This window comes from Protopterus annectens, chromosome 7.part0 (assembly GCF_019279795.1).
Source record: "Protopterus annectens isolate FY-2018-M chromosome 7.part0, PAN1.0, whole genome shotgun sequence".
Lineage (NCBI taxonomy): Eukaryota > Metazoa > Chordata > Ceratodontiformes > Protopteridae > Protopterus > Protopterus annectens.
Window position 1 is genome coordinate 585408348 of NC_056739.1, and position 27516 is coordinate 585435863.

General features: G+C 40.5%; 1 protein-coding gene across 1 annotated transcript in view; it reads right to left on the reverse strand.

Annotated features, from left to right (window-relative positions):
* LOC122806610 (calpain-5-like) overlaps positions 1–27516 on the reverse strand; it is a 660704-nt gene that overhangs the window by 105813 nt on the left and 527375 nt on the right. The window contains exon 9 of the mRNA XM_044077176.1: positions 12712–12831. Within this exon, the coding sequence (XP_043933111.1) occupies positions 12712–12831 (120 nt within the window). The remainder of the gene's footprint in view (positions 1–12711; positions 12832–27516) is intronic.

The following is a 27516-nucleotide window of genomic DNA, read 5'->3' on the forward strand; positions in this document are numbered from 1 at the left end:
TATCTTTAGAAGTACCTTGGGAATCAGTGGTAAGGGAGGGTAAGCGTACACAAATAGGTTGCCCCAGAGAAAGGAGACAGCATCCACCTTCCATGCTCATGGATGGAATTTCCTGGAGCAGAACCTGTTTAGCTGCCTGTTTTGAATTGTGGCAATGAAGTCTACCTCTGGTAATCCCCAGAGGTGTATGATCTAGAAGAAGGTGTCCTTGTGTAGCTGCCACTCGTGTGGGTTCAGGACACTGCTGCTGAGGTGGTCTGCCAGGGTGTTGTGCTCCCCTGGAATGTACTGGGCTATCAGATGCAGACCCATCATTGAAGCTGTCTTCCAGATAAGCATAGCTAGGGGACACAAATGGTATGAGTGTGCTTCCCCACATTTGTTGATGTACCACATGCCTGTGGTATTGTCAGTCTTGATCAGGAGAACTCCTGGTCTAAGGTGGCTCTTGAATGATATTATAGCTCTGTGTACCACCAGCAATTCCTTCATGTTGATGTGGAGGGTAAAGCCTCCCTGATTTCAGGTGCCCTGAGTGCACATGTCTCCTAGATGAGCAATCCAGGCTGTGGCTGAGGCATCGGTGGTGATGGTCTTGTCTTGGCAAATGGCGGTGAAGGGTATCCCTCTGTTCCGGGTACAAGCTTCTGCCACCATAGAAATTCCTTCCTTAAGCAGGAGATCAGAGGCAGCTGGAGTTCCAGTGACTGTGAATATTGGCTCCATAGGTTCTTGAAATACTATTGTAGTTTTCTCATCTGCAGCCTGGCTAAAGGTACCAGAAGGATGCATGAAGCCATGTACCCAAGTGCTTCCAGGAACTTCCTTGCTGTGAGATGTGTCTTGAGAGTTAGCTGAGAAAAGTAGAGTGGGAGAAAGCTCTGCTCCTCTGCAGAGAGGAATGCTGTTTGGGCAGATATTTCCAGGAGGGCTCCTAGGAAGGTTATCTGACTTGTGGGTTGGAAATGGGATTTTTTTCTGTTAATGGTGAATCCTAGAGAGGTTAGGAGAGTTTGGACAATGGAAAGGTCTTGCAAGAGTTTTTCCTTGGTGTCTGCCTAAATGTGTCAGTCATCCAGATAAGGGTAAATCTGGATGTTTTGCTGTCTGCAAAAGGCAATGACTGGAGCAAGGCACTTGGTGAAGACTCTGGGAGCAGTAGATAAGCCAAAGGGCAGAGCAGAGAATTGAAAGTGCTCTGAGCCTGCTCTGAAATGTAGGAAACTCCTGCAGGATTCCCTGCTGGGGATATGCAGGTAGGCATCTTTGAGATCTAGGGTTACTAGCCAGGCCTCTGGAGCCAACATAGGTAATAAGATTTGAAGGGTGAGCATTTTCAATTTTGGTACTAGGAGGTACAGATTTAATGTGGATAGGTCTAGAATAGGGCGTCAGTTGCCCTCTTTTCTGGGTACCAGGAACAGCATTGAGTAGAAGCCTTTTCCTGCTTGCTCCTCTGGCACTGGTTCCACTGATCCCCGAGCACAGAGTTCTTGAATTTGGCAGATGGCCTCTGCTCTTTGGTTTGCAGGTAAGTCTGGGAATCTTGAAAATCTTGGGCTTTCTTTGAAAGTGTATCTGTACCCCTTTGAAATGATGTTTAGTATCCACCAATCTGTTGTGATGGCTTGCCACTTGTGTAAGAATAGGGACAGCCTTCCTCCTAGCTTGGTGGGGGTGGTGGAGGAGCAGAGGGGAGAGGGGGAGTCATTGTATGTTCTTGGAGTAAGGAGTGGATTTAGAGGGCCACTGCCTGGGCCTTTGCTGCTGCTTTCTAGAGGGCCTATCTCTGCACCCTCTCCTATGCACAGCCTTGGGTTGGGCAGGAAAAGGCCAGTGTTTTGTTGGAAAGTTCCTGCTGAATCTGGAAGGCTGTACTTGCAGGAAGTCTTGGACTGTCTGCATAGATTTAGCCTTGTCTTCCATTTTTTAATGACTTCCTGTGCTTTTGGGCTGAACAGTAGACCCCTATCCAAGGGGGCTTCCAAAAGTTTAAATTTGACCTTTTCAGGCAAAGGCTGCTCTCTCAGCCATGCATGCCTTCTGATGACTGATCCAGAAAATGCAGCTCTGCTAGAGGCTTCTACAGCAACAGATCTGCAGTGCAGAGAATGCTTTGCCACTTGAGAGTTGGAGTGGATCAAATCTCCTAGTTCTCTGGTGGTATTACTCTCTGGTAAGGTGGACATTTTTTGCCTTATTAATTCTTTGTTGAAATTTGAGCATGTGAAATTGGCAATTGAGGGCTCTAATGGCTAAGGTAGCCAAAGTGTAGACCTTTTTGCCCCATCAGTCCATGGCTCTGCTCTCCCTGTCAGAGGGTATAGGGTTTTGGAGGAGCTGATCCTAGGCACTTTGGGTCTCTAGGTAATGACGTCTGGGTCAGCTGCAGGGTTCTTAAACAGATACCTGTGGGAGTCAGTTACCATGTAGTATCTTGTCAGGTTTCCTGGGTGCAGGAGGTAGGGCATCAGGGGTGATGCCAGACTCCAGAAAGCTGACTTCCACCACATTCAAGATGGGTGGAATGGCTAAGGGCCTGTGTTGAGGTAAGTCCAGGAACTCCCTGAGCCTCTTCTTTGACTGGGGGGTAGTCCTGGGCCTCCCAATGGAAATGCTCCCTGAGTGAATTTAAGGTTTCCCAGAAAGAGAGGTCCTCGGGGGGGGGGGGGGCTGAAGGAATGGATTCCTCAGCATCTGAATCCTCAAAAGCTGTCAGGGGCTGTTGTTCAGTGTCTGAGTCTAGAAATTCAGAGTCCTCAGACTGTGACTCTGAAAGCACTTCAGGTGAATGATCCCTTTTTCTTTTGGCTGGGGTAGCTGGAGTAGGCTGGTTATCCCTGGGTAATTAAATCTTCAGCCATTCTGAATAACTATTGAGACTGGACAGGTTGGGTGGGAGGAAACTGTTAACGGGGCACGGAGGAAGGGTCTCTTCTAGTAGTGGCCTTGCTTTTAGGCTTTAAAGATTCGATGGGTGTTATGGTTTTTGCTGGTGGCATGGCCATCCGTCTAGACCTGCCATCAGCCATCCAAAAGGCCTCCTTGGAAGCCAGTACCTGCAAAGGGGCTCCGGACCCAACCAAGGTGCTGGTGACTGTCAAAATGGTCAAAGAAGCCTTAACCGGCAGCATACTGGCCTGCAGAAGGGTCTCGGTAGAGGCCTGTGATGGCTTTAATTTGTCATCGGAGTTGCGAATGCACCTCACTGAGTTCTGCTGAGCAAGTGGAAGGTAGGCTGGCTGACTTCTGATCTGTGTCGGTTGTGGGTCTAACCTTCTGAGGTCTGTCTCTCTCCTTATCTTTTCTCTTTTTGGGAATTTCGGCAGTCGTTTGACCAATGGATGCCATTTAGTTTGAGTAACTAACCTCCCTGAAATGCATAGCTACAAAATCAGCTCTCCTACTGATAGTCCTAGCATTAAATAAGGCACAGAACTGACAACCAGGGATGTCATGGTCTGGGCCTAGGCAAGTTACACACAGATTCCGAAAGTCTCGGTGTGGTATTTCTTTTCCACAACAGAGACAGTTATTTACTTTTTCGGACATCGGTTAAGTGCAAGAAAAAGGATCCCCAGTGGGGCACTTAGCTTTAGTAGAATTCTCCCTCACTCTGGCAATGAGCGACCCATGCACTTAAAACTGCTTCTGCTTCAGGCTCATTGGCCAGAAAGACTGATGTAATGGTGTTGTCTGCCTCTCTGTATAGCACTGACGACCTGACGTCAGTCTTGGGCGATCTGCAGTCGATGCAGGAGGTAAATCCTTTACTCTGGTATTCAAGCCAGCTGAGGGCTACCCAGCAGGGATAACCCACAAGTGATGACTGCAACAGTGAAACACAAAGAATATCAGAAGTTCTTTGTTTTATGTGGAGTGGAAGACTGCTTTATAAGGAAGCCTGTTTATATGATGTTAGTACCATTACAGCTGTGTCTTTTTCATTAACCCTCCTCTGTGTTTCTGAATATGCTCTAAAATAGTAGACATCAATACTAGGGCATAAAATCCATAGCTGGTGGGCTTTTGTGGCTGTACAACCATTTATATATTTTTTCCATTTGCCACTAGTTGTACAGTGTTTCATTTTGTGTGGGTTTGTATATATCACATTTTGTTCTTTTAAAGACTTTAACTAAGGCATAACACTGTAGTGCTTGAGTACATATTAATTAATTTTTAATATTTGTGCCTTACCATTGTATTATCAGGAGAAACAAAAACAGAAAGTTTAATTTCAAAAAACGCTTGGAAACCAAAAACAAAACATGACCAGTGTTTTTTAAAAAATATTTAATACACTTTAGTTTAGTAGTTTCATTCCTAAACTAGGACTTCATCACAACTAAAGTAATAAATAAAAACAATCTTAGTTAAACCCAAATTCAACCATGTCCTTTTCAGTTTCTACTGTCTTATTTAGTTATTAGCAACTCTGCTGACTGTGTGTGTGTTTCATGCTATCCCAGGAGTTGCTGAAGCAGTCTGGTTCATCTATGAATATGGCTACCAAAAGCATGGGCTTTATTAACTTTGTTGAAGAGCGTGCTTTGCTTATTGGCTTGCTTATTCAGTTGTTGCATAACACTGGAAAAAATGACTGCTCAGCATCAACAGCCATTCGTGATGATGAAGGTAGCCACATGTTTAGTGATGTATTATGAAACACTGCATGCATGTATTCTCAGAAGTCATAGGGAATGAACTTGAGCGTGACCAGTGTCTTATAAAATGGTACTACATGCCACAGGATGATTGTGGATTTTGCGAAAAGGATGGACATGGCTGTGGTGAATACGTATTTTAAGAACAGGGAGGAACATAGGGTGACGTACAATAGTGGAGGACGATGCACACAGGTGGATTATATCCTATGTAGGAGGGCCAGTCCGAAGGAGATTGGAGACTGTAAAGTGGTGACTGGGGAAAGTGTAGTTAAGCAGCATAGAATGGTGGTCTGCAGGATGATGTTGGTGATCAAGAAGCAGAGGAGGAGTGTGAAAGCAGTGCCAAGGATTAAATGGTGGAAGATAAAAAAGGGTGATTGTGAGGTGGAGTTCAGGGAAGAGTTAAGACAGGCACTGGGAGGCAATGAAGAGTTACCGAACAGCTGGGTAACTACAGCAGAGCTAGTAAGGGAGACTGCTAGGAAGGTGCTTGGTGTGACATCTGATCAGAGGAAGGAGGACAAGGAGACATGGTGGTGGAATGAGGAAGTACAGGAGAGTATACAGAGGAAGAGGCTGGCGAAGAAGAAGTGGGATTGTCAAAGAGATGAAGAAAGTAGACATGAGTATAAGGAGATGAGGCGCATGGCAAAGAGAGAGGTGGCGAAGGCTAAGGATAAGGCATATAGAGAGTTGTATGAGAGATTGGTCACTAAAGAGGGAGAAAAGGACCTGTACCGATTGGCTAGACAGAGGGATAGAGCTGGGAAAGATGTGCAGCAGTTAAGGGTGATAAAGGACAGTGAGGGAAACGTACTCACAAGTGAGGAGAGTGTGTTGAGTAGATGGAAATAGTACTTTGAAGGGCTGATGAATGAAGAGAATGAGAGAGAGAGAATGTTGGATGATGTGGGGATAGTGAATCAGGAAGTGAAGCAGATTAGCAAGGAGGAAGTAAGGACAGCTATGAAGAGGATGAAGAATGGAAAGGCTGTTGGCCCAGATGACATACCAGTGGAAGCATGGAGATGCTTAGGAGAAATGGCAGTGGAATTTTTAACCAGATTGTTTAATGAAATTTTGGAAAGTCAGAGGATGCCTGAGGAGTGGAGAAAAAGTGTTTTGGTACCTATCTTTAAGAATAAGGGTGATGTGCAGAGCTGCAGTAACTACAGAGGGATAAAATTGATCAGTCACAGCTTGAAGTTATGGGAAAGAGTAGTGGAAGCTAGATTAAGAAGGGAGGTGATGATTAGTGATCAGCAGTATGGTTTCATGCCAGGAAAGAGCACTACAGATGCAATATTTGCTCTGAGAGTGTTGTTGGAGAAATACAGAAAAGGTCAGAAGGAGTTGAATTGTGTCTTTGTGGACTTAGAGAAAGCATATGACAGGGTGCCTAGAGAGGAGTTGTGGTATTGTATGAGGAAGTCGGGAGTGGCAGAGAAGTATGTAAGAGTGGTACAGGATATGTACAAGGGTAGTGTGACATTGGTGATGACTGCGGTGGTAGTGACAGAAACGTTTAAGGTGGAGGTGGGATTACATCAAGGATCAGCTATGAGCCATTTCTTATTTGCAGTGGTGATGGGCAGGTTGACAGATGAGATTAGACAGGAGGCCCCGTGGACTATGATGTTTGCAGATGACATTGTGATATGTAGTGAGAGTAGGGACCAGGTTGAGGAGACCCTGGAGAGAAATGAAGATCAGCAGGGCTAAAACAGAATATATGTGTGTAAATGAGAGGGAGGGTAGAGGAATGGTGAGGATGCAGGGAGTAGAGTTGGTAAAGGTGGATGAGTTTAAGTACTTGGGATCAACGGTTCAAAGTAATGGTGAGTATGGAAGAGAGGTGAAGAATAGAGTACAGGCAGGGTGGAATGGGTGGAGAAGAGTGTCAGGAGTGATTTGTGACAGACGGGTACCAATAAGAGTGAAAGGGAAGGTCTACAAGAGTGTAGTCAGACCAGCTATTTTATATGGGTTGGAGACGGTAGCATTGTCAAAAAGGCAGGAGTCAGAGCTGGATGTGGCAGAGTTAAAGATGTTAAGATTTGCACTGGGTGTGACTAGGATGGACAGGATTAGGAATCAGTATATTAGAGGGTCAGCTCAGGTTGGACAGTTTGGAGACAAACCAAGAGAGGAGAAATTGCGTTGGTTTGGACATGTGCTGAGGAGGGATGCTGGGTATATTAGGAAAAGGATGCTAAGGATGGAGCTGCCAGGTGAGAGGAAAAGAGGAAAGCCTAAGTTGAGGTTTATGGATGTGAGAGAGGACATGCAGGCAGTTGGTGTGAAAGGGCATGATGCAGAGGACAGGAAGAAATGGAAACAGATGATCCGCTGTGGCGACCCCTAACAGGAACAGCCGAAAGAAGATGATGACATGCCACAGGATGTTTACAATCTATCTAAAGACAATACGATGGATAACCAGACATATGTTAGCAATTATACTCATGAAACTGCAACATGAGACTACCAGCAGGACAAATGTATGCTGGAAGAGTGGTTGGGAAAAGTAAGAACCCAAACCTTCGCTATGCAACTTGATACATTTAACAAAAAGCTATTAAAGTTGAGGAACCTTCAGTTAGATACTATATTTTTTAAAGAGTGCATTAAAACTAGAAAAGTTCAAAAGACGTTTAGGACTTGAAATTTCCCAACAACTTGGACACAAACTCAGGTTTCTATTTAGAATTAACTAATATGTTTGACCACCATGACTGCAAATTACTGGATGTTTTAATTAAAGACAATTGCATAAAAATTAATGATTTGTTTAATGAACTTAAAAAAACTGGACAGTAAAAGCAAAAGTGATTTACTGTTTGACTTATACTAAAGTGTTTAACAAAGTGGATTGTCAAGTTAATTTCATTATAATAAAGAAACAAAAGATAACTGATTGTGACATAAAGGAATTTGCTAATAATACCACTTATCCTTTACAGTCATAGTCAACTAATGTTAACAGTAATGAAAACAGACTTGTAATGAATGAAAATAATTTTACCAATGTTATGAGCAAGGAGTCTAATAACAATGACTATATGTTTACATCTAATGGTGATAAAGCTGGTTGTGTGTGTGTGTAAAAAAAAAAAAAATATACATATATATATATATATATATATATATATATATATATATATATAAATAAAAAAATAAAATAGATATATATATATATATATATATATATATATATATATATATATATACACACACACACACACACACACACACATCTATATATATATATATATATATATATATATATATATATATATTATATATTATTTTCAAACATTTGAATAATTTCTAATATGCTTTTTACCATTTTTCAGATTTTGTACTTTCTTACTAAGATAAATGTACTCTTCCTGCATGTTTTACACACTAAGGTGGATTTGTTTAAACTTTATGCATAAGGAAATTTTGTTTTCTTTTTAAGCTTACTTGATATGGATTTTGAAGAAAGCTGTTTTTAGCCCATTATACTGTATGAACACCCATTCAGATTTTGCTTGTCCTAGTTTCAAAAACTTCTCAAAAGATTTCAGTTTAACCTTCTCATTGCCTCCTGAACAGCATTCACCTTTCTCACTGCTCCATAAGCCAACTGCCCCACAAGCATCAGACCCTCCTTGATTGGGTGATAGAAATAAAGCTCCAGTTGTTTCCATGTTGACAATTACCTTTCCTTGCTGGTTTTCAAATATTTAGTCATTATTGATGTAACATTGTTCTATTTTGGATCATAAAGATCATAGGAGATTACGAGGATATCGACCTGGAGGTCATTTTAAGCTTAGCTGTTTCATCCCAATGTAATACCATAGAAATGCTCATCAATACCTAAGATTGCATTTAGTGATTAATGCCCATGTCCAGGAGGGGGTGTGGGCTCTATTTCCAGTAAGAATTTACAGTGTCCACTCTACTCATCCAGTTTTCTCTTGAACAGTGTGTCACAGAGATAGTCTGTTTCACATGAATTGGTAGCCTGTTCTAAAGTCATGGCAGTTGCTGGGAGATAAATCTGTCCTTTCATCCTATTTAAGTCGCAGGCCATATTTAGGTCCATGGAACGGGTAGATTTAGTCCCATTTGATTTACAAATATGCAGCATGTTCATTAGGTTTTTATTTCTTGGATTTCTCTGTAGGCCAGGCACAAGTCCCCCCTAAGATGTCTTAATAATATGGAGTATAGTGACTGGGACTTTAGTCAGTCTTTGTATGACACATGTTGGAGCTCCTTGATCTTCTTTGTTAGAAACCTCTGAGGTCTCTCTAATTGCTGTATATGTTTAGTACGGTACATGCCATACAGTGCCTTATACTTAATTAAGGACTGTATAAGTGCAGAGTATAGGGGGTTATAACTTCTTTTGCTCTTGAGGTGATACCTTTACTAGTCAAGTACGCTGTGTAGAAAGCTAGACACATGGTGGTCAAAGTTAAGGTCATAGTCAACTTGTGATTACAGGGTCCCTTACCACTTCATAGATATTTAGGGTACTGTTGTTGATTTGATAGTGTGAGGGGACACTGTTTGTGCCAAAGGGAATGATGATGCATTTCTTTACATTCAGTTTGAGACCGTGACTAATATATCAGTTGTTGATGTATACCCTAGCTTCTTCCCTGTGTCTAACTAACCTCTTAATAAGGGTAGCCATTCTACATTCCATTTTGAACCTTGCTTCATTGTCATCATCCCCAAACACCCTCCTTCCGTGTCCTCTGTTTTGTGTTGGATAGATTTGCCACATGCCATCTTGCTCCAGAACTTTTTCATTCCTTGTTCCCTCTATCCCCTAAGCAATTGGATGCGTGCTCAGCACTTATACTGATTATCCCTTTCTTTCATGTAGTTTTTTAGATCATTCATTTATTCAGCTTCATTTCTATTTTTATATGTATTTTTATTTTCACTTTTGTGTTTCATTCTCCACTCCTCCACATCATGTAAATGTACTCTGATAAAGTTCTTAGCTCTGGGGGTAAAAGCAGTAAGGTTCTTTGAATAAGGTATGATCTGCACTCACAAATCCCCATATGGTTTTTCCTCCTTTCCTCAGTTTTCTCCTGATTCAGACTGTTAGGGTTAGCTGAGAAATTCCATCACTACAGACTCCTCTTATTTTAAGGATAAGGTTGTGGTCCATCGAAAAGAGACGGGAATTAGGCCGTTCCATTTGATTTGCAACAAACAAGAGATCCCCTCTCCTCAGGCTAGCTTTCTAAACAAAATAAATCAAATACTCTTTGTGATATGATTGACTATTTACTGCTGAGTTTGATGTTATTTATTCTTTAGAATTCCCTGACTGAATTTGAAATGGGTCCCTGTGGTTCAGCCACTTGCCCTGCTTAAGACATAACAATAAATGAATAAATAGATAATAAGAAAGACTGACAACTCATGTCAGACCTAATGAAAGAGTCAGACACACAATCTTTCTTTGTACTAGTCCCCTTTTTAAGTCATGACGTCTGGTAAGACACCTGTATACACGCACTCAGTGCTCACTTGCACTTTAATATAGTGTATTCTTATTTCACTGGATTCTCTTACTAAACATGGCTGTGTTTGACTAGTCCTCAGCTGTATATGGATTAGTCCATGCAACTCTAAATTGGTTTCCACCTATTTATGTCCCTTCCCTGACTTTCAGATACTAACCCTTCTCAATCAGATTGGTGCCCAGCAGTCTCTTTTATGACCTTAGTTTTTTGCTATCCCTCATTTTCATGACTGCTTGACTGAGCCATCTTCCTATGTATGGATATCTTACCCCTTTCATGGTTTATTGGTTACCAAATCATCTATAGACACTACTTCAGATTTACTTTCCTCTGAAATTAGTAAAGGTCCATGTTTTCAGTATTTTCCCATGACATTTTTTTTGGTTCCCACAGATGTCATTTTTACCAGCCCAGCCCAGCCCAGCCCCAGTACCCAATGTCCCACTGGGTCTATCACCTACTCTCCAGCCTTCTCTTGACTATCTCTGTGTTTGCTGGGGTCTGTCATGGATCCTGGCGATGTCCTGTAGGACTCAGTTCTTATGTGCTTTCATCCAGGGGTATTGTTTTTTTATCTGTCCACTCCTTTTCCCTGTCCCCCTAACATTCGTGTTTATGTCTGAGGGCAACTCCCCTCTTTGGACTACATCTACCTTAGGGAGAGTATCATTGAGAATCCTCCAGCCTTGGAAGGGCATGCCCATCTCTTCCCTGTCTCTCCATCAGTCACCAAAGCTGCTAATCAAAGCTGGGTCAGCTGGGCTGTAGTCAAGGCTTTATCCTTCTATTCCACTGGAGTGGCCTTCTCCCATGACTCCTTGGTGTCTTAAGACACCCACTTAGAGTCAGCATCCCTCATTTTTCACCCACCAGCCTTGCTCATCACTCACAGTCCCTTTTCCTGTGCCCCATAGTAAGAATCCTATTGACCCTCACTAAGATTGGCAGAGACCATTTTGCCAACTCAATGACTGGCCATCAGTCGAGATCTTGACCTGTCAGTGTTTGGCAACGGGAGTCTCCCTACTCAAACTCCCACATGGTGAGTATGTATGCATGTATGTATATATATATATATATATATATATATATATATATATATATATATATATATATATATATATATATATATATATATATGGGTTCACTTTATAACATCGAAATACTGAAATGTCGAATTTCAGTATCTCGAAGCTATAAAGTCGAATGTTAAAAATAGCGAACGTTCATAATCGCAAATTTGACGTATGTCAAAAATATGTCGAATTCGCGGTTATGAAGTTGCACTATGTAATTTCCGGGTTTGTGTTTTGTTGGTGTGCGGTGCCGTGTTTGGATGTAGGTGTTATGTCAGGTAAGTGAGTATTTTGTAAGGGTTTTGAGTGGGAGTTACAGTGTGTGTGAGGGATTGGAGAATGTGCGTGTGTGAGTGAGCTTTTGTGTTGTGTTTGTGCGATCTCGGAGTTAGTATATTTAAGTAGGGGGGTGTGGGGGTGCAGAAATGTGTGTGTGAGTTGTGTAAGTGTGTTGTTTCTTTGTTTATGTTGTGATGTGGGTGTTGTGTTGAATGTTTAGTGTAGTGTGTGTGGTGTTTTCAGTTATATCGTTTCGCGGTTTTTGTTTGTCGGTGTTTTGTGGATTCGGTTTTATAGTCTCGAGATACTGAAATTTGATATTTCAGCATTTCGAGGTTATAAAGTGAATCCATATATATATATATATATATATATATATATATATATATATATATATATATATCTATATATATTGATATAAATATATATATATATATATATATATATATATATATATATAATATAGTTTTTTTCCAGTTTTACACTTACCCTCATTTAGAGTATTGAACTCTCATAGGCCAGCTGGGCTGACTTGGGTATTGAACCTTTGTGCTCTGTCAACATAGTCCTCTCTCAATTTATCCAGCTGGAGCCACCCTAATGCATCATTTTAGAGCTCCTTTTTGCACTCTTTCTACCTTACTTCCCAGCCCCCTTCTCTTTCCCACCCTGCTCACTCTTTTTTTTTTTTTTTATTATTCTTTAGAATAATCTTTATTGAGTCAGAAGACACCTGCTGTGGGATGAAGGTGTTTACTGCTTTCAGTTGTGTTACTGTTTGACCAGTAGTAAAGGATTCACCACTCAATCTGTGGGTCTGAAAATAACATGTCCCTTGGTTTTGCATACAAATGTATAGAGTTCCTGTTTTTTCTTGTTTCTTTGCTTGTGTGTTTGCTTTTCTGATTTAAAAAAATGCATTGAAAATTATGATAAAAAATAAAAGCTAATAAATAAATTGTAAAATATATCACATGGATCATTTTCTGCCTCAGACATCATTATTTCTGGCTGCTGGTACAGAAACAGTCCATTAATGGAGATCTTTATTCTTGTGTTGTCCTCCCACTGCCTTATTAAACAATCTTATCAGTAGAGTGACAATGTTATTTTTAAACTTCAGAACACTCTATATGACCTTACCTTAAAAATCTCAAATCCCATGGCTAAATTTTCACCTCCGCCTTCCTTCTTATGCACCCTTTGGTCTTCTTGCTGCAAGCAAACAAGTGCACTTTCTTCGCCAACTACATCAAATCGGAACTGGAACAGGAAAGATAAGTGATTTATTTACTGACAGATTGATTTGTCAACCATATAAAAGGCCCAGCATTAATTTTTTTTAATTGTAAGCAGCAACTTGTTGCATAAACAGAAAGACATTAAGTGCAATTCCATGCAGGCATAAATAGTTACTGAAACAGCACTGATACAGTAGGTAGAATACAGCTCTATACACAGAAGACCAAAAATAATGCTCAGATGTTAAGTATAATTATTTAGAATGCACTACAAAGAAAAGATTTAAGAATCATCCAAAATAAGTAAGTGGTATTGGAGTTAAGGTGACACTAACAAATATAGGCTGTTCAAGTATTGGTGTTAAAGTCATACTGCATAGCAGGTAAGCTGTTTAAGCTGTAGTGCTGAGAACACAGCACAGCTGAGTAACCTCGTTGCATGAGTAAGCTGTCCAGGTACTGGAGTTAAAGTGACACTGTGCAGCAGGTACATTATTCAGGAATGGGTATTAAGGTTGTATGTAGCACATGTAAGGTGTTTATGTAAAGCAGATCACAATACCATGCTCACATCTACTTTTAATATTTAGATATTTGTTCAAGTCTGACTGGAAGCCACAGAAGTCTGCAACATGTTTGACAACAACAGGCTGTAGATACTGCAGACAGGCACTAAAAGAAGAGAATGTTATTTTACAATAAAAGCTTATCATTGGCTTCATGACTATGTCTTGTCTATTAAAAGCATCAAGAGTATGTCACAAGTGCTATTGTCACTTGTTGTGAGACAGTGTGGTAAAAATCTTGCAGTTCACAAGACCCATATATGGCACATGATCATGATATTTTCTACATTATACAACAGCAGAGGTTATGACAACTAAACTGGACAATCATAATCCAACAAAAAAAGCTTTTTCACTGTTTGTAAAACTTCGCAAAAACAGAAATATGAGCAATTCATTAAACTTACTAACTATTCAAGCTTACCACAATTACTACACTGACAGCAAGCTCAAATAATAGCCAAACTGCAAACTCAGCTCAAAATAATTAAGGCACCTCATGTTCCCCTTTCTAAATATAATCAGTGACACTAAAAGGAGAGAAATGTTAGTTAAAAGATCAATAAACACACAGAAGGAGCATATATAACCTTCCTTACAGGTTAATCCAAGTTGGTTGAGTATAGCAATAACCCACGCCTGGGTGTGGGTAATGCTGGATTTACCCACGGTTGGCGTGGTTTGGTCCCGAGGGCGAAGCCCGAGGGACCAAACAAAGCCAACCGTGGGTAAATCCAGCATTACCCACACCCAGAAGTGGTTATTGTATATATAATGACATTATTTAAGAAAAGAAATAATTACTTTTCTTAAATAATGGCATTGTATAATGCCTCTTTACTGCCCTTCCGCAGCTGTCTGGTATTCTGCGGCAGTTCTGATGTACTGCGCATGCCTACGCAGTACATCAGCGCTGTGGGCAAAAGCAACGGAGAATGCAAGATCTCCGTTGCTTTTTTTTAAAAAAAACTGTCTCGCTATGTTAAATGGGTTTAACATAGCGAGACAGCTTTAAAATAAGCAACGGATATCTCTGTTGCTTATTTTAAAGCTGTCTCGCTATGTTAAACCCATTTAATATAGCGAGACAGCTTTTTACACACTGTGTCGCTATGTTAAAGGAGTTTAACATAGCGAGACAGCTTTAAAAAAAGCAACGGAGATCTCCGTTGCTTTTTTTAAACCTGTGTCGCTATGTTAAACTCTTTTAACATAGCGAGACAGTGTTTTATACTAACGGAAAAAGTTCGGGCGACCGGACCTTTTTCCGTTAGTATATTGAGGGATTTACAAAGGGCACGCTGGTTGAGCTGGCCAATCAGCGTGCATGTTTTAGGGGAGGCATTGTATAATATGGCTTTTAGCCTGGGACAATAGTTCCTATTAGGAGGGTTAAATTTCAAAATTTGGAGATGTACATTGTTTTGTGTTTTACTGTTAAGGTAATAGGTTTTATGGGTGTTCTGAGGGTGTTTTTTTCTTTTTGAGGGCTTTCACTAAAACAAAATGTTTTGTAAGATGTGACATAGGTTCCAATGATATGACAAGAAATAACTGTATAGAAGATCAACATGCCAAGCATTACTGTATACATGTAATACAAAACCTATTAAAAAAAACTCTTACAGGTGGGAATAATAACTTCTCAATATGATGCCAACGCTTTCTATATTATCTTTAAATGTAAATGGTCCTACAGAAAATTACAAAAAAGGAACGATAGTGAACTATACTAAAAATATAGAGTGCAAATAGTTATGCTACAGGAGACACATTTGGAAAGAAATGAGCACGCAAATTTGATAAAGAAAGGTTTTTAGGCTGAATATTCAGTAGAATATTTCGGACAGAGGAAAAGGGGACTACGTATATTAATTGCAAGAGGAGCTCTAATAGTGATAGAAGAGGATACAGAAGACAATAATGGTAGATTTGTAGCACTAATGGGTTACTAGCAAGGGAGGAGAATTACACTGGCATGTATTTATATTCCACCAAAAAGTGCTATAATGGTGCTAAATAGAATTCTGGTTGATATAATCAGCTTTCAGCAGGAAATATTAGTTATAAGTGGGGAATGAAATTTGATTTGCAGCAGTGAGGATGTGTCTGGGGGCCCAGAAAGGAAAATAAAACAAAGTGGGTAGATTTATGAAGAAATTTATGAAAACATTTGGCACTGAAGATATGAATTCAGTATTAAGAGTTCAGAGTGAATTTACCTATTATTCCCCAAGATACAAAAACTGGGCTAGGCTAGACAGAAATTAAATTTCACAGGAACAGTCTGCATTTAATTGAAAATTTTGGTAAGCATCCAATAACTATTTCAGATCATGCACCAATAATAACTAAAATAAAAATGCAGGGTAATGAAATAAAAATCAGACACTGCCACTTTTCCATCTGTTGCAGAGGGGTTTATATCACTTCAGCGGAAATTCAGTTCAGCAAATGGCATTTTCGGTTCACTTACATCGAACATTCCGTTTGCTGAACTATTCGTACCGAGATTGCGATACAGTGAGGATCGGGAAGTTTGCCCTTTCCCCACTGTAGTGCAATCTCAGAGTTGTATATATAATCAGTGGGGGGGGTGCAGCCCCCAAAAGAATGGATTTCAACTAATGGAATTTCCAATGAAATGCCGTTCGCTGAACTGTCACTTCGCTGAAGTGATATAGATCCGTTGCAAATACAGGAATTTAAGGAATGGGTAGTGGAAATTGTTTGGGAGTTATTATAGAAAATAGAAATCCCTTCTGAAAATATAGCTAGGGTGTGGGAAAAAATTAAAACAGAGTTTAAAAATGGGGTGGAAATAAAAGAAAGATATAGTTAAGAAGTAACAAGAATTATTTAAAGGGACTAACAAAGGGTAAAGTATTGCAACATAGGGGGAATCTCACAGAACAAGAAGAGAAGCAACTACAGAATGCTAAACAGAAAAAAGGGATTACCTTGAAAATATGCATGGGTTTAGAAAGACTGCTGTTAAGCAACTGCTTTTTTGATAATAACTCCAGAGCACAAAACTTTTAGCACAATGACTTAGGCAAGAGAAAGTAGAAAGTGTTGTCACCAAGCTTAGGAAGCCTATAACAAGAAAGATAACATGAGATCCTGTAGAGGTACTATAAATATGTCAGAAATTTTAGAAAAATCTGTATAAAGCAGAAAAATATAGAAACCAAGATAAAGTACAAATGGAAATGTTTATTGAAGGATTAAATATGTCAGGGGTAGAGGTAGATGAGGTTCAATTACTAACAGTTAGGATAGGAGGGGATCAGATAAAAATGGTGATGTTAACCAATTTATAGGAAAATACCCAGGAATAGATGGCATTCCTGTGGAAGTTTGGAAGCTAAGATAGGAACAAATGATAACGACTTGGAAGGTTTGTTTAACAGTATTTTAATAGGAGGAGAAGCAACAACCTCCTGGAAGAAAGTGGTGGTGGCTGTAATACCTAAAGACGGTAAAGACCCATCAGATCCAGCTTCATATAGACCGATTTTGATTCTAAACCATGATCATAAAGAGTTTATGACTGTAATTGCTAAGAGAATGGTAATGGTGATGCCAAACTTGATAGATATGTATCAGTGTGATTTTGTGGAGGGGAGGTACACATTTGACAACATTAATAGAACAATGATGATCCAGATGGAAGCAGAATACAAGAAAATACCACTGTTGTTGGTGGGTCTTGATGCAGAGAAAGCATTTGACAGAGTAGGTTGGGATTTCATGAGCAGAGCAATGGAGCATTTGCATTCCCTGATAAAATTAATAGGTTGTTTAAGAGGATATATGAGATTAGAAGTGAAAATTAAAGAGAGTGGATTCCTCTCTGATAATTTTTGTTTGAGCAGAGGAACCAGGCAGGGGTGTTCTCTTTCCCTTTTATTTGTGTTATACTTAGAACCACTGACAAAGAAAATGAAGGACTTAGAAATTCAAGGATATAACTGATATGGTAGCCAAGAAAAGCTGGCCTTACTTGCAGATGATATTCTGGAATATTTTGAGTCAGTTTCAAGTCTATTCAGGATGCAAAATTAATGAAGCTAAAACAAAGGAAATAGTTGTAAATTATGTACCCAAACACAAATTGGGATCAGCAATATCCATACTTATAGCGACATCATAAAATGAAGTATTTAGGAATAAAAATGATTCCAGTGTGGCAGCTAAGGATATGTGGGAAGCGACTAAAGAAAAGATAATATAAAAACAGAGAAATTGGAGGCTTTGTTTTATAGTTAAGGACAGCTAGATGCAAACAATCAAAATGTTTTTAGTCACTTTAGTTTTATACACAGGCAGGCATATTTTTATCAACCAGAGTAGAAGTTGTGGATAATAATTAATGAAGAACAAAAGGATTTTATCTGGGAGGGGAAGACAGCAAGATTCAAGTGGGATAAGCTGATTCTTCCAGTAGAACAAGGTGGTTTAGGATTACCTGATTTTAAAGGGTATTTCAGAGCTACACAGTTAAGGTTCATATATATAGCACAAGCAGAAAGCTATAATTCAAACTGGAAAGGAATGATGATGAAATAGGGAAGAAGCTGAAGAAACAAGGAGAGACTGGGATTTTGGATGTAGATCCTTAAGGAGAATAACATTAAGGAGAATAACAATAACCACACTGAATATTGTATTCATAGTAGAAAGTATTCTAAGAACTAAACTAACAGAAATGCAGAAAGGAGATCCTACCAATAGGGTAACTGCAATTAGGGATACAGACAATAGGCAAGAGGGGGTGGAGGTTATTGGAGAAAACTGGCAAAGGAACTGAAGTATTGGGAGCAAATAAATAGAGAGGGAAAGGTAATAGAATGGGAGGAGCCCCATAAGTTATTTGGACTGCAAGCTAGAGATGTCCTTCCCTACTGTAGAACAGAGCATGTGTATGTACCTTTAAGAAGCATTTCCAGATGTAGGCAAGTGAATATAAACAGTGAGCACATGCAGGCACCAGTGCCATTTTGAGAGAACAGCCAGAGTGTTAACATGTATGAGTGTGGTAGTCAGTTTATAAGTTTATTTAAGTTTAAGTTACAAAGCCTCATTCCTGATGTGTTTGTCTGTAATAAAACTGCTTGAACTAAATGCACAGCTGTTCATCTGTTTTATCCTGACTGGATGAGCAACATGGTGTCAGAACCGGGATTAAGAGAACAACTTCTTCAAGGCATGAGGTGCAGAGTTAAAGGTGAAGGCAGACTGAGCTGGTTGAGTGAAACAGAGCTCAAAAGATCAGAAAGGGGCCAGAAACAAACTTAAGGTAACCAGAATTTGCACAAGTTATTTATTTTGCAAAGAAAATGAAATGGACCATTTGTAAGTCACAAAATGCATTATTAATTAAAAGAGTAGCACAAAATGCATTATTGATCAAACGAAAGGCACAAAACACACTATTAATTAAATGAAATGTTCAAAACCATGATGTTTGATAAAACTAGAAGAAGTATTCATATGGGGCTTAGAATTACCCCCAGTTTGCAGAACAAGCATGTTTAAATTAAGGCAAGCACAAGAAAAGTATAATAAGCATGATAAGAGATTAAAAGGGCACAACGAGTACAATAAAAGGGCAAAATAAGCTTAAAGAGCAAGGTAACTGCATGTTTTGTAGTAAAAGACTGTGGGCACAAACTAGTATTTCACATTGACCAAAACCATTCAAAGCATAACTAGAGTTGTTCAAAGTATCTCAGAGTGTGCAGTGTTTGCAGAGTGTGTGCTTTATTACAGTGTAATTATTTCAAAGAGTTTGCTGTGTGCAAAGAACAGTTGTATTGCAAAGTGCAGTGAAAGTACAGCCATTTCAAAAAGTTTCTTGTGCTGTATACATTTATTCGCAGACTGCCAACATTTCAAAGTGTTTCTTACACTGTACAGAGTTATTTTGTAAAGTACAGCCATTTTGAAGAGTTTCTGTGCTGTGTACATTTTATTTGCAAAATCCATTCATTTCAAAGTGTTTCTTACTGTGAGCTTTTTTTGCTGTGTACAGTTTATTCACAAAGTGCAGTAATTTTGAAGTATTTCTTATACTGATAAGGGGTAGTTTCATAAAGTACAATGATTTTAAAGTGTTCTTTTGCTACAGAAACTTAAATGGCAAAGTGCAGTTATTTCAGAGTCTGTTGTGATACTGGGTATAATTGCAAATTCTAGCATATATTTATGTGTATATGTTATTACATAATTCCAAGCACTTTCACTACTGTGTGTTGATATGGCAGAGGTATTTCGCAGACCCAGTCAACTTGTGTTTGATCAGAATATAGCAGAGAATTGGAGAGTATTTGAGCAGGAATACAATATTTTCATACAAGCAGCTTTTTCTGACAAAGATGCAAGTACAAGGGCATTCGTTTTGCTTAACTTAGCTGGATCAGAGGCCATTGAAAGAGAACGATCATTAATGTATGCACCAGAAGTATATGCAGGAGAGGGGGAAATCTGCCATACTGTTGTACCAGCTGAATCAAGGAAGGACCCTGAGTGCTTGAAATGTAAATTTAGAGAAATGTGCAACCCCGAGACAAGTGTTACATTAGAGAGACATGTATTTTATCCAAGACACCAAAAGCCAGATGAAAGTTTTGCAGCATATATAACAGCTTTATTTCTCAAGGGTAAAACATGCAGATTTGGTGATTTGAAAGACAAGTTAGTAATAATGCTGCAATGAGACAGATTTTGCTTCGTGACAGTGATTTAACACAGAGCAAAGCAATAGAGATTTGTCAAATCCATGAGCTCACAGAAAGGCACACAAGTATGCTTACAAGTGATAAGAGCATGGTTTCAACAGCCTCTAGAGCAAACGTAGATGGCATGCAGCACGTGGCAAGCAGAAGCAGGCCTAAGCACATGGCATCTGCAACCCCTGAGGGATTCCCTTGGAGAATCTGTAACTTTCCAGTAAGCTCCAAGACTAGCTCAGCAAAATGGATATGCTCAGTGCAGTATAAGGGTGAATCAGCAAAACCCATGTCAAGTCTTATTGTTAACTGTCATAATTGTGGAGCCAACCATGAATCTAAAAGGCAGAAGTGCTTAGCATTGCTCACCAAATGCTAAGCACTTCTGTCTTGTTGTTAACTGTCATTATTGTGGAGCCAACCATGAGTCTAAAAGGCAGAAGTGCTTAGCACTTGGTCAGCAATGCTACAGGTGTAAAAAATGAAACCACTTTCAAAAGTTGTGTAAATCAAGCAAGCCTCATTCAGTTATTAAGAAAGGTCACTCAAAAAAGCAAGTTGATCATATAGAAAGCTGCAACCCTACTTTTTATGTAGATGGTGTATCAGTGGTTGGTGGAAATGTTAATGCAGTAGATTTGCTGGCAAAAAGCAAAGTATTTTGTACTGTCCTGATCAATGGTAAACCCATGGAACTCAAAGTATAATGTAATGTCAGCAGAAACATTTGCTAATGTTCACATATATATATATATATATATATATATATATATATATATATATATATATATATATATATTTTAGATATGCATTCACATGTTTGCATTGTAAAATGTTAACGTTTGTTTTACAATTAATAACAGTTTACTGCCTGATTTTTAACTGTGAAGTTTGGTTATAAAATGAATGAGTTAACTCATGAGGGAGAGGAATATTTAATTTTATTTAATTAAGTGGTCAGATGACTAATTACATAGATAAGGTGTGCTATTTGAATTTTTACTTGAATCTGAGGAAGTCTTTGGTTATAGACAGACGAAAGTGCTTATTCTATTGCATGAATAAACCTGTTTTTTTGTTACACCATGGTAGTTTCTTTTGGCATCTTGGATCAGCAAAGTGCGTTATGGTTAGAACAACACCAGAGAGCATTTGATAACCTCAAACAGCAAATTGCCAACCCGCCTACAATAAGGTACTATGATGTCCACAAACCAGTAGTTCTTTCCTGTGATGCTTCAAAGTTCAGTCTTGGTGCAGATCTCATTGAAGTCTCATACAATGTGCAATGTAATTCAATGACCTTAGTGCGAAGGTTGATAAAGCATACACACACTTCCCAAATCTATCATCATCCTAGACTCCTTATTAGGAGGATAGACAGTAGGACTTTCATCAGCAAGTTCCTTCTTGGTGGCTGCTGCTACCACCATAGCATCTACAGCTATTCCCATGGCCCAGTGTTGGTGATCCTGAGGGGCTTATAGAATACAGTCTGGTCTCTTAGGAATTGGCTTGATAGTATCAGGCATTTTCCAAGCCTGCTGAGCAATCAGTTTAATGAGATCATCAGTGGGCTGAGAGATCCAAGAGGTAGAGGGTTGGGCATAAAAAGCCTCTAGGTATATCAATTCCTCTGAGGAAGGCTGGAGGGATGTTCAGCCACTCCTCTGTTTTAGGATCTCCAGGATGTCCCTGCAGGAAACATCTTTAGGGGTTACTTAGGGGAACCTTCCCCTTCATCGAAATCGGTATCTTCTGTGCAAGACTCTTCAGGGGAGTCTAAGTACTTTCTCTTCATAGGTACCTCTTTGGTAAGATGGTCCAGAGATATATCTGATGAGGACATAACCAACATGGTTAGATCCTGAGTCTTTTGTGCCCTCTGTCCCAGAGTAGAGACTGGGGGAAGCTCCACTTGAGGAGAAGGACAAGAAGTCTGGTCCAACAAGGAAGGCATAGGCTGTTTCCCCACAATGGACAAAGCCCTCCCCATGGCCTGGAAGGCAGCATAGAGGGATGGGAGCCTGGGACAGAAATAGACTCCTTCAGAACCATGGTCCCACCCAGCACTAAAGAGGCTGCATCTAAAACCGAAGCCAAAGTCAAGCTTGCATGTGTCAATGCACCAAGGAGCCTGGAAGAATTCAAAAAAGCAGTTTTCCCATCTCTTTCAACTTACTGGTTTAAAAGCCTGTGTTTGTGCTTCTTTCCCATATTTCCTGTAACTAGTCTAGTCCAGATACAGATTTGCTGTATCCAGGACTGTCTGTAGGCTTCTGAGCCCCCAAAGCCTTTCTGTGTGTTGGAGGGAAGCTTTCTAGCTTATCAGTGGGAGTGGTAAGCACTAGGTAGCCTATCTAACAAAAGAGTGGTTTCTGGCCCAGAAATTGTAGTTTATTGGCCGTTTGGGAAGGTTTTCCATCTCTTTCAGCCTTCTTGTTTAAAAGCCTACATTTGCATTTGTTTCCCACCTTTCCTGTAACTAGTCTAGTCCCGATACAGATTTGCTGTACCCAGGACTGCTTGTAAGCTTCTGAGCCCCCCCCAAGCCTTTATGTGTTGGAGGGAAGCCTTCTATCTTAACAGTGGGAGTGGTAAGCACTAGGTAGCCTACCTACCACAAGAGTGGTTTCTGGCCCAGAAACTGTAGTTTATTGGCCGTTTGGGAAGTTTTTCCATATCTTTCAACTTTGTGGTATAAAATCCCGTGTTTGTGCTTGTTTCCCACCTTTCCTGTGACTAGTCTAGTCCAGATACAGATTTGCTGTATCCAGGACTGTTTGTAAGCTTCTGAGCTCCCCAAGCCTTTCTGTGTTGGAGGGAAGCATTCTAGCTTATCAGTGGGAGTGATAAGCCTATCTACCACAGGATACAGGTACAGATTCTTAATTTTAGCACTTGAATTTGCTTATTCATGCTCAGCACTTGTTCAGAACTTGTTAGCACTAAATAACCTACAAATTACTACAGCACTCAACCTTTCTCTTTACCTAGAGGAAACAGTTTTTGTACTTACTTTCCTCACTTGCTTAGAGAAGAACAGCTCTTATACTCACTTTCCTCACTTGTCTAGAGGAAAGTAGTTTTTATTCAGGCATGTCCAAGGGTAAGCTCCCAGTGTTCTCTCCTGTCTATCTGATGAATCTGGGCATCTTGGGGCAATATACCAACTGTCTCATGTACATAAACAACTCTCTCCTCCTACCATCCAACACCACAACCTGTGAGAAATGCACTTATCTAGCCAAACTGGATGTAAAGCTCTCTCCAACCAAGACTGAACTTGACAGTCAAGAGGAGAAGGTAAACACTTTTATGACACCACACTCATCACATAGTCCCACTAAACCTACACCACCAAAATTCACACATAGAAACACAAAAACATTCGTGGAGGCTCTCAATAATAATCTACTCAAGCAACAGAGACCTCCAAAGCAGAAACACAAGCAACTTCCACCCCCCAACACAATCCAAATGACACATAGCCCACAGACTCAGTGTGCTACTCAACCATAGCCCATAAGGAAAAACAATGTACCCAACACACTACTCATATGTGACTCTACAGTCAGGTACACTGATGTCCCACTCACCAGGCTAAACACGGAAAAGGTTATTGTCAGCTGCCTGTCGGGTGCCAGGATCCGCCACATAACCCATGCACTCAGGTCACTCCACAACAAGTAGAAATATGACTCTGTCATTGTCCATGTTGGTGTGACTGCCCTGAGATGTACCTCGCTGGACTACATGAAAAGAGACATGGAAGAGCTCTCCGATCTTGAAGTCCAGGCAGGTATCACCCTTGCCGTGAATAGCATCCTGCCATTGCCCAAAATGATACTGCAGTACAAGGACAAAATGATTAACTTCAACAATTGCCTAAGCTTCTGGTGTCATTCTAAGGGGATCCAGTATCTGTCTGCCTGGGACGACATGGTCGACAGACCTTGATGCTTTGCCAGAGATGGCCTGCACCTGTCACCCCTGGGATTCTGGATACTGGCTAAGGCTCTTCCTGCCACTATAGTGCCTATTTTAGGCATGGTTCAAATGACATATTCACCACTGTAACATGAACAGGCAAGGAAAAACTGAGGGTAATGCTATTCAGTGCTAGAAGTCTAAATCTCAAAATGCACTTCCTTGAGGCACTCCTTAAAATGGAGAACATCGATATCTGTGCAGTGACTTGACACCTGGTTCAAGGCTCCAGAGAGCACCCCTGCATTACCAGGCTATAACTCATACCACACTTTTCGGCCACCTAACCTGGACTGGAACACCAAAGGCAGAGGTGTGTCCATATTCATTAAGGATATCCACACCTCCAGGCTAGTTGCTCAGCATAATGCATCTGAGGTTATCCAAGTGCAACTAACTCTGGGCAGAACTGCAATCCAAACTGTAGGTTGCTACAGATCCCCCACCATGTCCCAGGATTCCCACTCCTCTTTTCTTGATATACTGGAAAATATTAGGGTTCAACCAAACACCCTAATAATGGGCGATTTCAACTACCCCACCATTAACTGGAAAAACTACTCATGTACCAACTCCTTTGCTCAATGCTTTCTGGAATTCATAAATTCCAATGCCCTGTATCAACTTATCCACACCCCCACCAGGGACAACAATATCCTAGACCTAGTCATTACCAATGTGTTCCACACCTGAAGCCAACTCCTCGTTGGGTCAGATCCAACCATAAGCTAATCACTCTAGATATCCACATCCCACCCCCACTCCCCCATTAAGGAAATCATGGGTAAAAAATTTCTCCAAAGCCAACTTCATGCTTCTTAAGACAGAAGTGGTGAACTTCATGACACACATGCAGATGGACAATACAGTTACGACTGCTGAATCCTTCACATAAGCACTTACACAAGTGCATGGATCGTGTTATCCCAAACAAAACCAAGATGCTATCCTCCAAAAAAAAAGAAAGCCAATATGGTGGTCCCCTGCCATAAACAAACTCTACAACAGAAGGAAGAAACTGTTGCAAAAGAGAGTAAAATCCCATGAGTGGAGAAATCCCCTGGTCAGCCTCAGTAAGAAGCTGAGATCCCTTATAAGATCCTCCAAAGCTAGCTACAAAAGCAAAATCGCCACTGATTCTAGGGGCAACCAGAAAGCATTCTATAGCTATGTCAAGAATCTTAATGGAAATATGCAGATCTGCTCTGAGTTACAGCACAACGGCATGAAAATTACAGAACCAACTGATATTGCCAACATACTGGCAAATAGGTTCAGTGCTAACTTTACTCCCCTCTCACCCCCTAAAGGGCCCATAACTATACAAGAAGAATGCAGAGTCCCTGTAATCACAACTATGCAGGTTAAAGCTGCACTCTCTAAAGCCAAAAACACAGCATCCATGGGACTGGACAACATCCCAGGCTGCGTTTTACATGAACTTCAGAACAAACTGTCTCCCCACCTAAGCACCATGTTCAGTCATAGTCTCACATCAGGCTTTGTGCCCACTGAATGGCGCACAGCAACAGTTATCTCACTCCACAAAGGGGGAGCAACCACTGATCCCGGTAACTATCACCCTATTAGCCTGACGACCCTGGTCTGTAAGACCATGGAACATATCATCATGGAACTCATAAACAAAGACATTGGTAACCTCCAAAGTCTGGGCCCCACCCAGTTCGTGTTTGTGAAAGGCAGATCATGCCTCCTGAACCTGATCGACTTCTTTGAGGCAGTCACCAAAGCTGTAGACAAGGGTAAGGTGGTTCACACAGCCCATCTTGACCTTGCCAAGGCTTTCAACACCATCCCCCATTCTGGAATTATAGCTAAACTCACTAAACTAGGTATAAATCCCTACGTCACAAGATGGGTTGCCAATTGGCTCACTAACAGAACCCACACTGTAAAAGTTGCAGACTCCAAATCTGACTTCAAACCAGTGACAAGTGGAGTACCACAGGGTTCAGTCCTGGGACCTCTCCTGTTTGGTATATACTTCTCTGAAGTACAGGTTAACACAGAAGGCCTTTGGCTAATGAAGTTCGCAGATGACTGCAAACTTGGAGCCATAGTTGCGTCCCCAAATGATGTGGACATCCTACAGAAGGGCCTCACTGAGACAGATGCCTGGTGTCAGAGCCATGGCCTCTAGCTCAATGCCAAAAAGTGCACTGTCATCCCCTTTGGTAAAAACTCTGTACCCATGAAATATCACATAGGTGGCAGTTTACTTAATGCCGAATGTGTGATAAGAGACCTGGGGACCCAAGTGGACAGTTGTCTCTCCTTTGATAATCACATCGCCACAGATGTCAGGAAATCCTTCTTTGTGGCACACCTTATCACAAAAAGGTTCTCATCTAGGAAAAAAGAGATCATTGTTTCCCTCTGCTTGACACTCATTAGACCCATTATAGAGTACAATGCCCCTTTTGGAATGTACCTCACAAGACATCTGCAGCAGCTGAAAAGGCCACAGAAGTACCTCACAAAGAGGATTACTGGCCTCAAACAGATGCCCTACACTGACAGTCTCAAAACACTCTAGCTTTACTCTGTAGCATATTGCCTACTCCGGGGTGATCTCTGTCTAACATATAAAGCTATGTCAAACCCAGAGTTGTTAGACATGCGACACTTAAAGAAATCCCAATCCCTCCGTGCTACATGCTCTAGGGACCTAAACCTTGTCACCACAATAAACAGCACATGCTGGAGGGATAGATTCCTGTTCCAGAGACTTCTCATACTCTGGAACAAGCTACCCATCTATGTCAAGCAAAGTTCCTCATTAGCACTCTTCAAGAAAAATCTTGATAAGTGGATGTGGAATAGGAAATACACCCCAGGAATCACTTCTGTGGCTTTGCTCGACAGGGGCACAGGAAAATAACTTTCTTGGATGGCGTAAGCCAGGGAACCTTGTTGGCTAGGCTTACTTAGGCCCTTGGGCCAATAGCCTAGTACCTACCTATTAACCTATGAACCTACATCTCTAATGGACACAGGCATCCTGTAAATGGTTAATCTTCCAGGCCCCCACATGTAAATGTTTCATCTCCCAAACCCCTGCTTATACTCATCAAGGGTATCAGAACTTGTCAGAGATTTGGGATGCATGGATGGGCTTAAAAAGGCCCTTTGTGGTTGTTAGCCTAGTAAATACTTATGAACCTATCATTCCCAAAACACCTACATTTTTTTTATTTCCAGGTAAACTTCCCCAACTTAATTTTGAACCACTCCAACTGTCCTTAACAACAATCACCTGTCTAAACACTAAACTTATGACGCATTTACTCTGTGTTTTCTTTTTTTTAATCCTTTTGTTTGTTTGCTTTTATAAATGTTTAACTCTCTGTCTTTTCAGTGTATTTAAAATCTACTAATTAAAATGAAGGTCCCTAG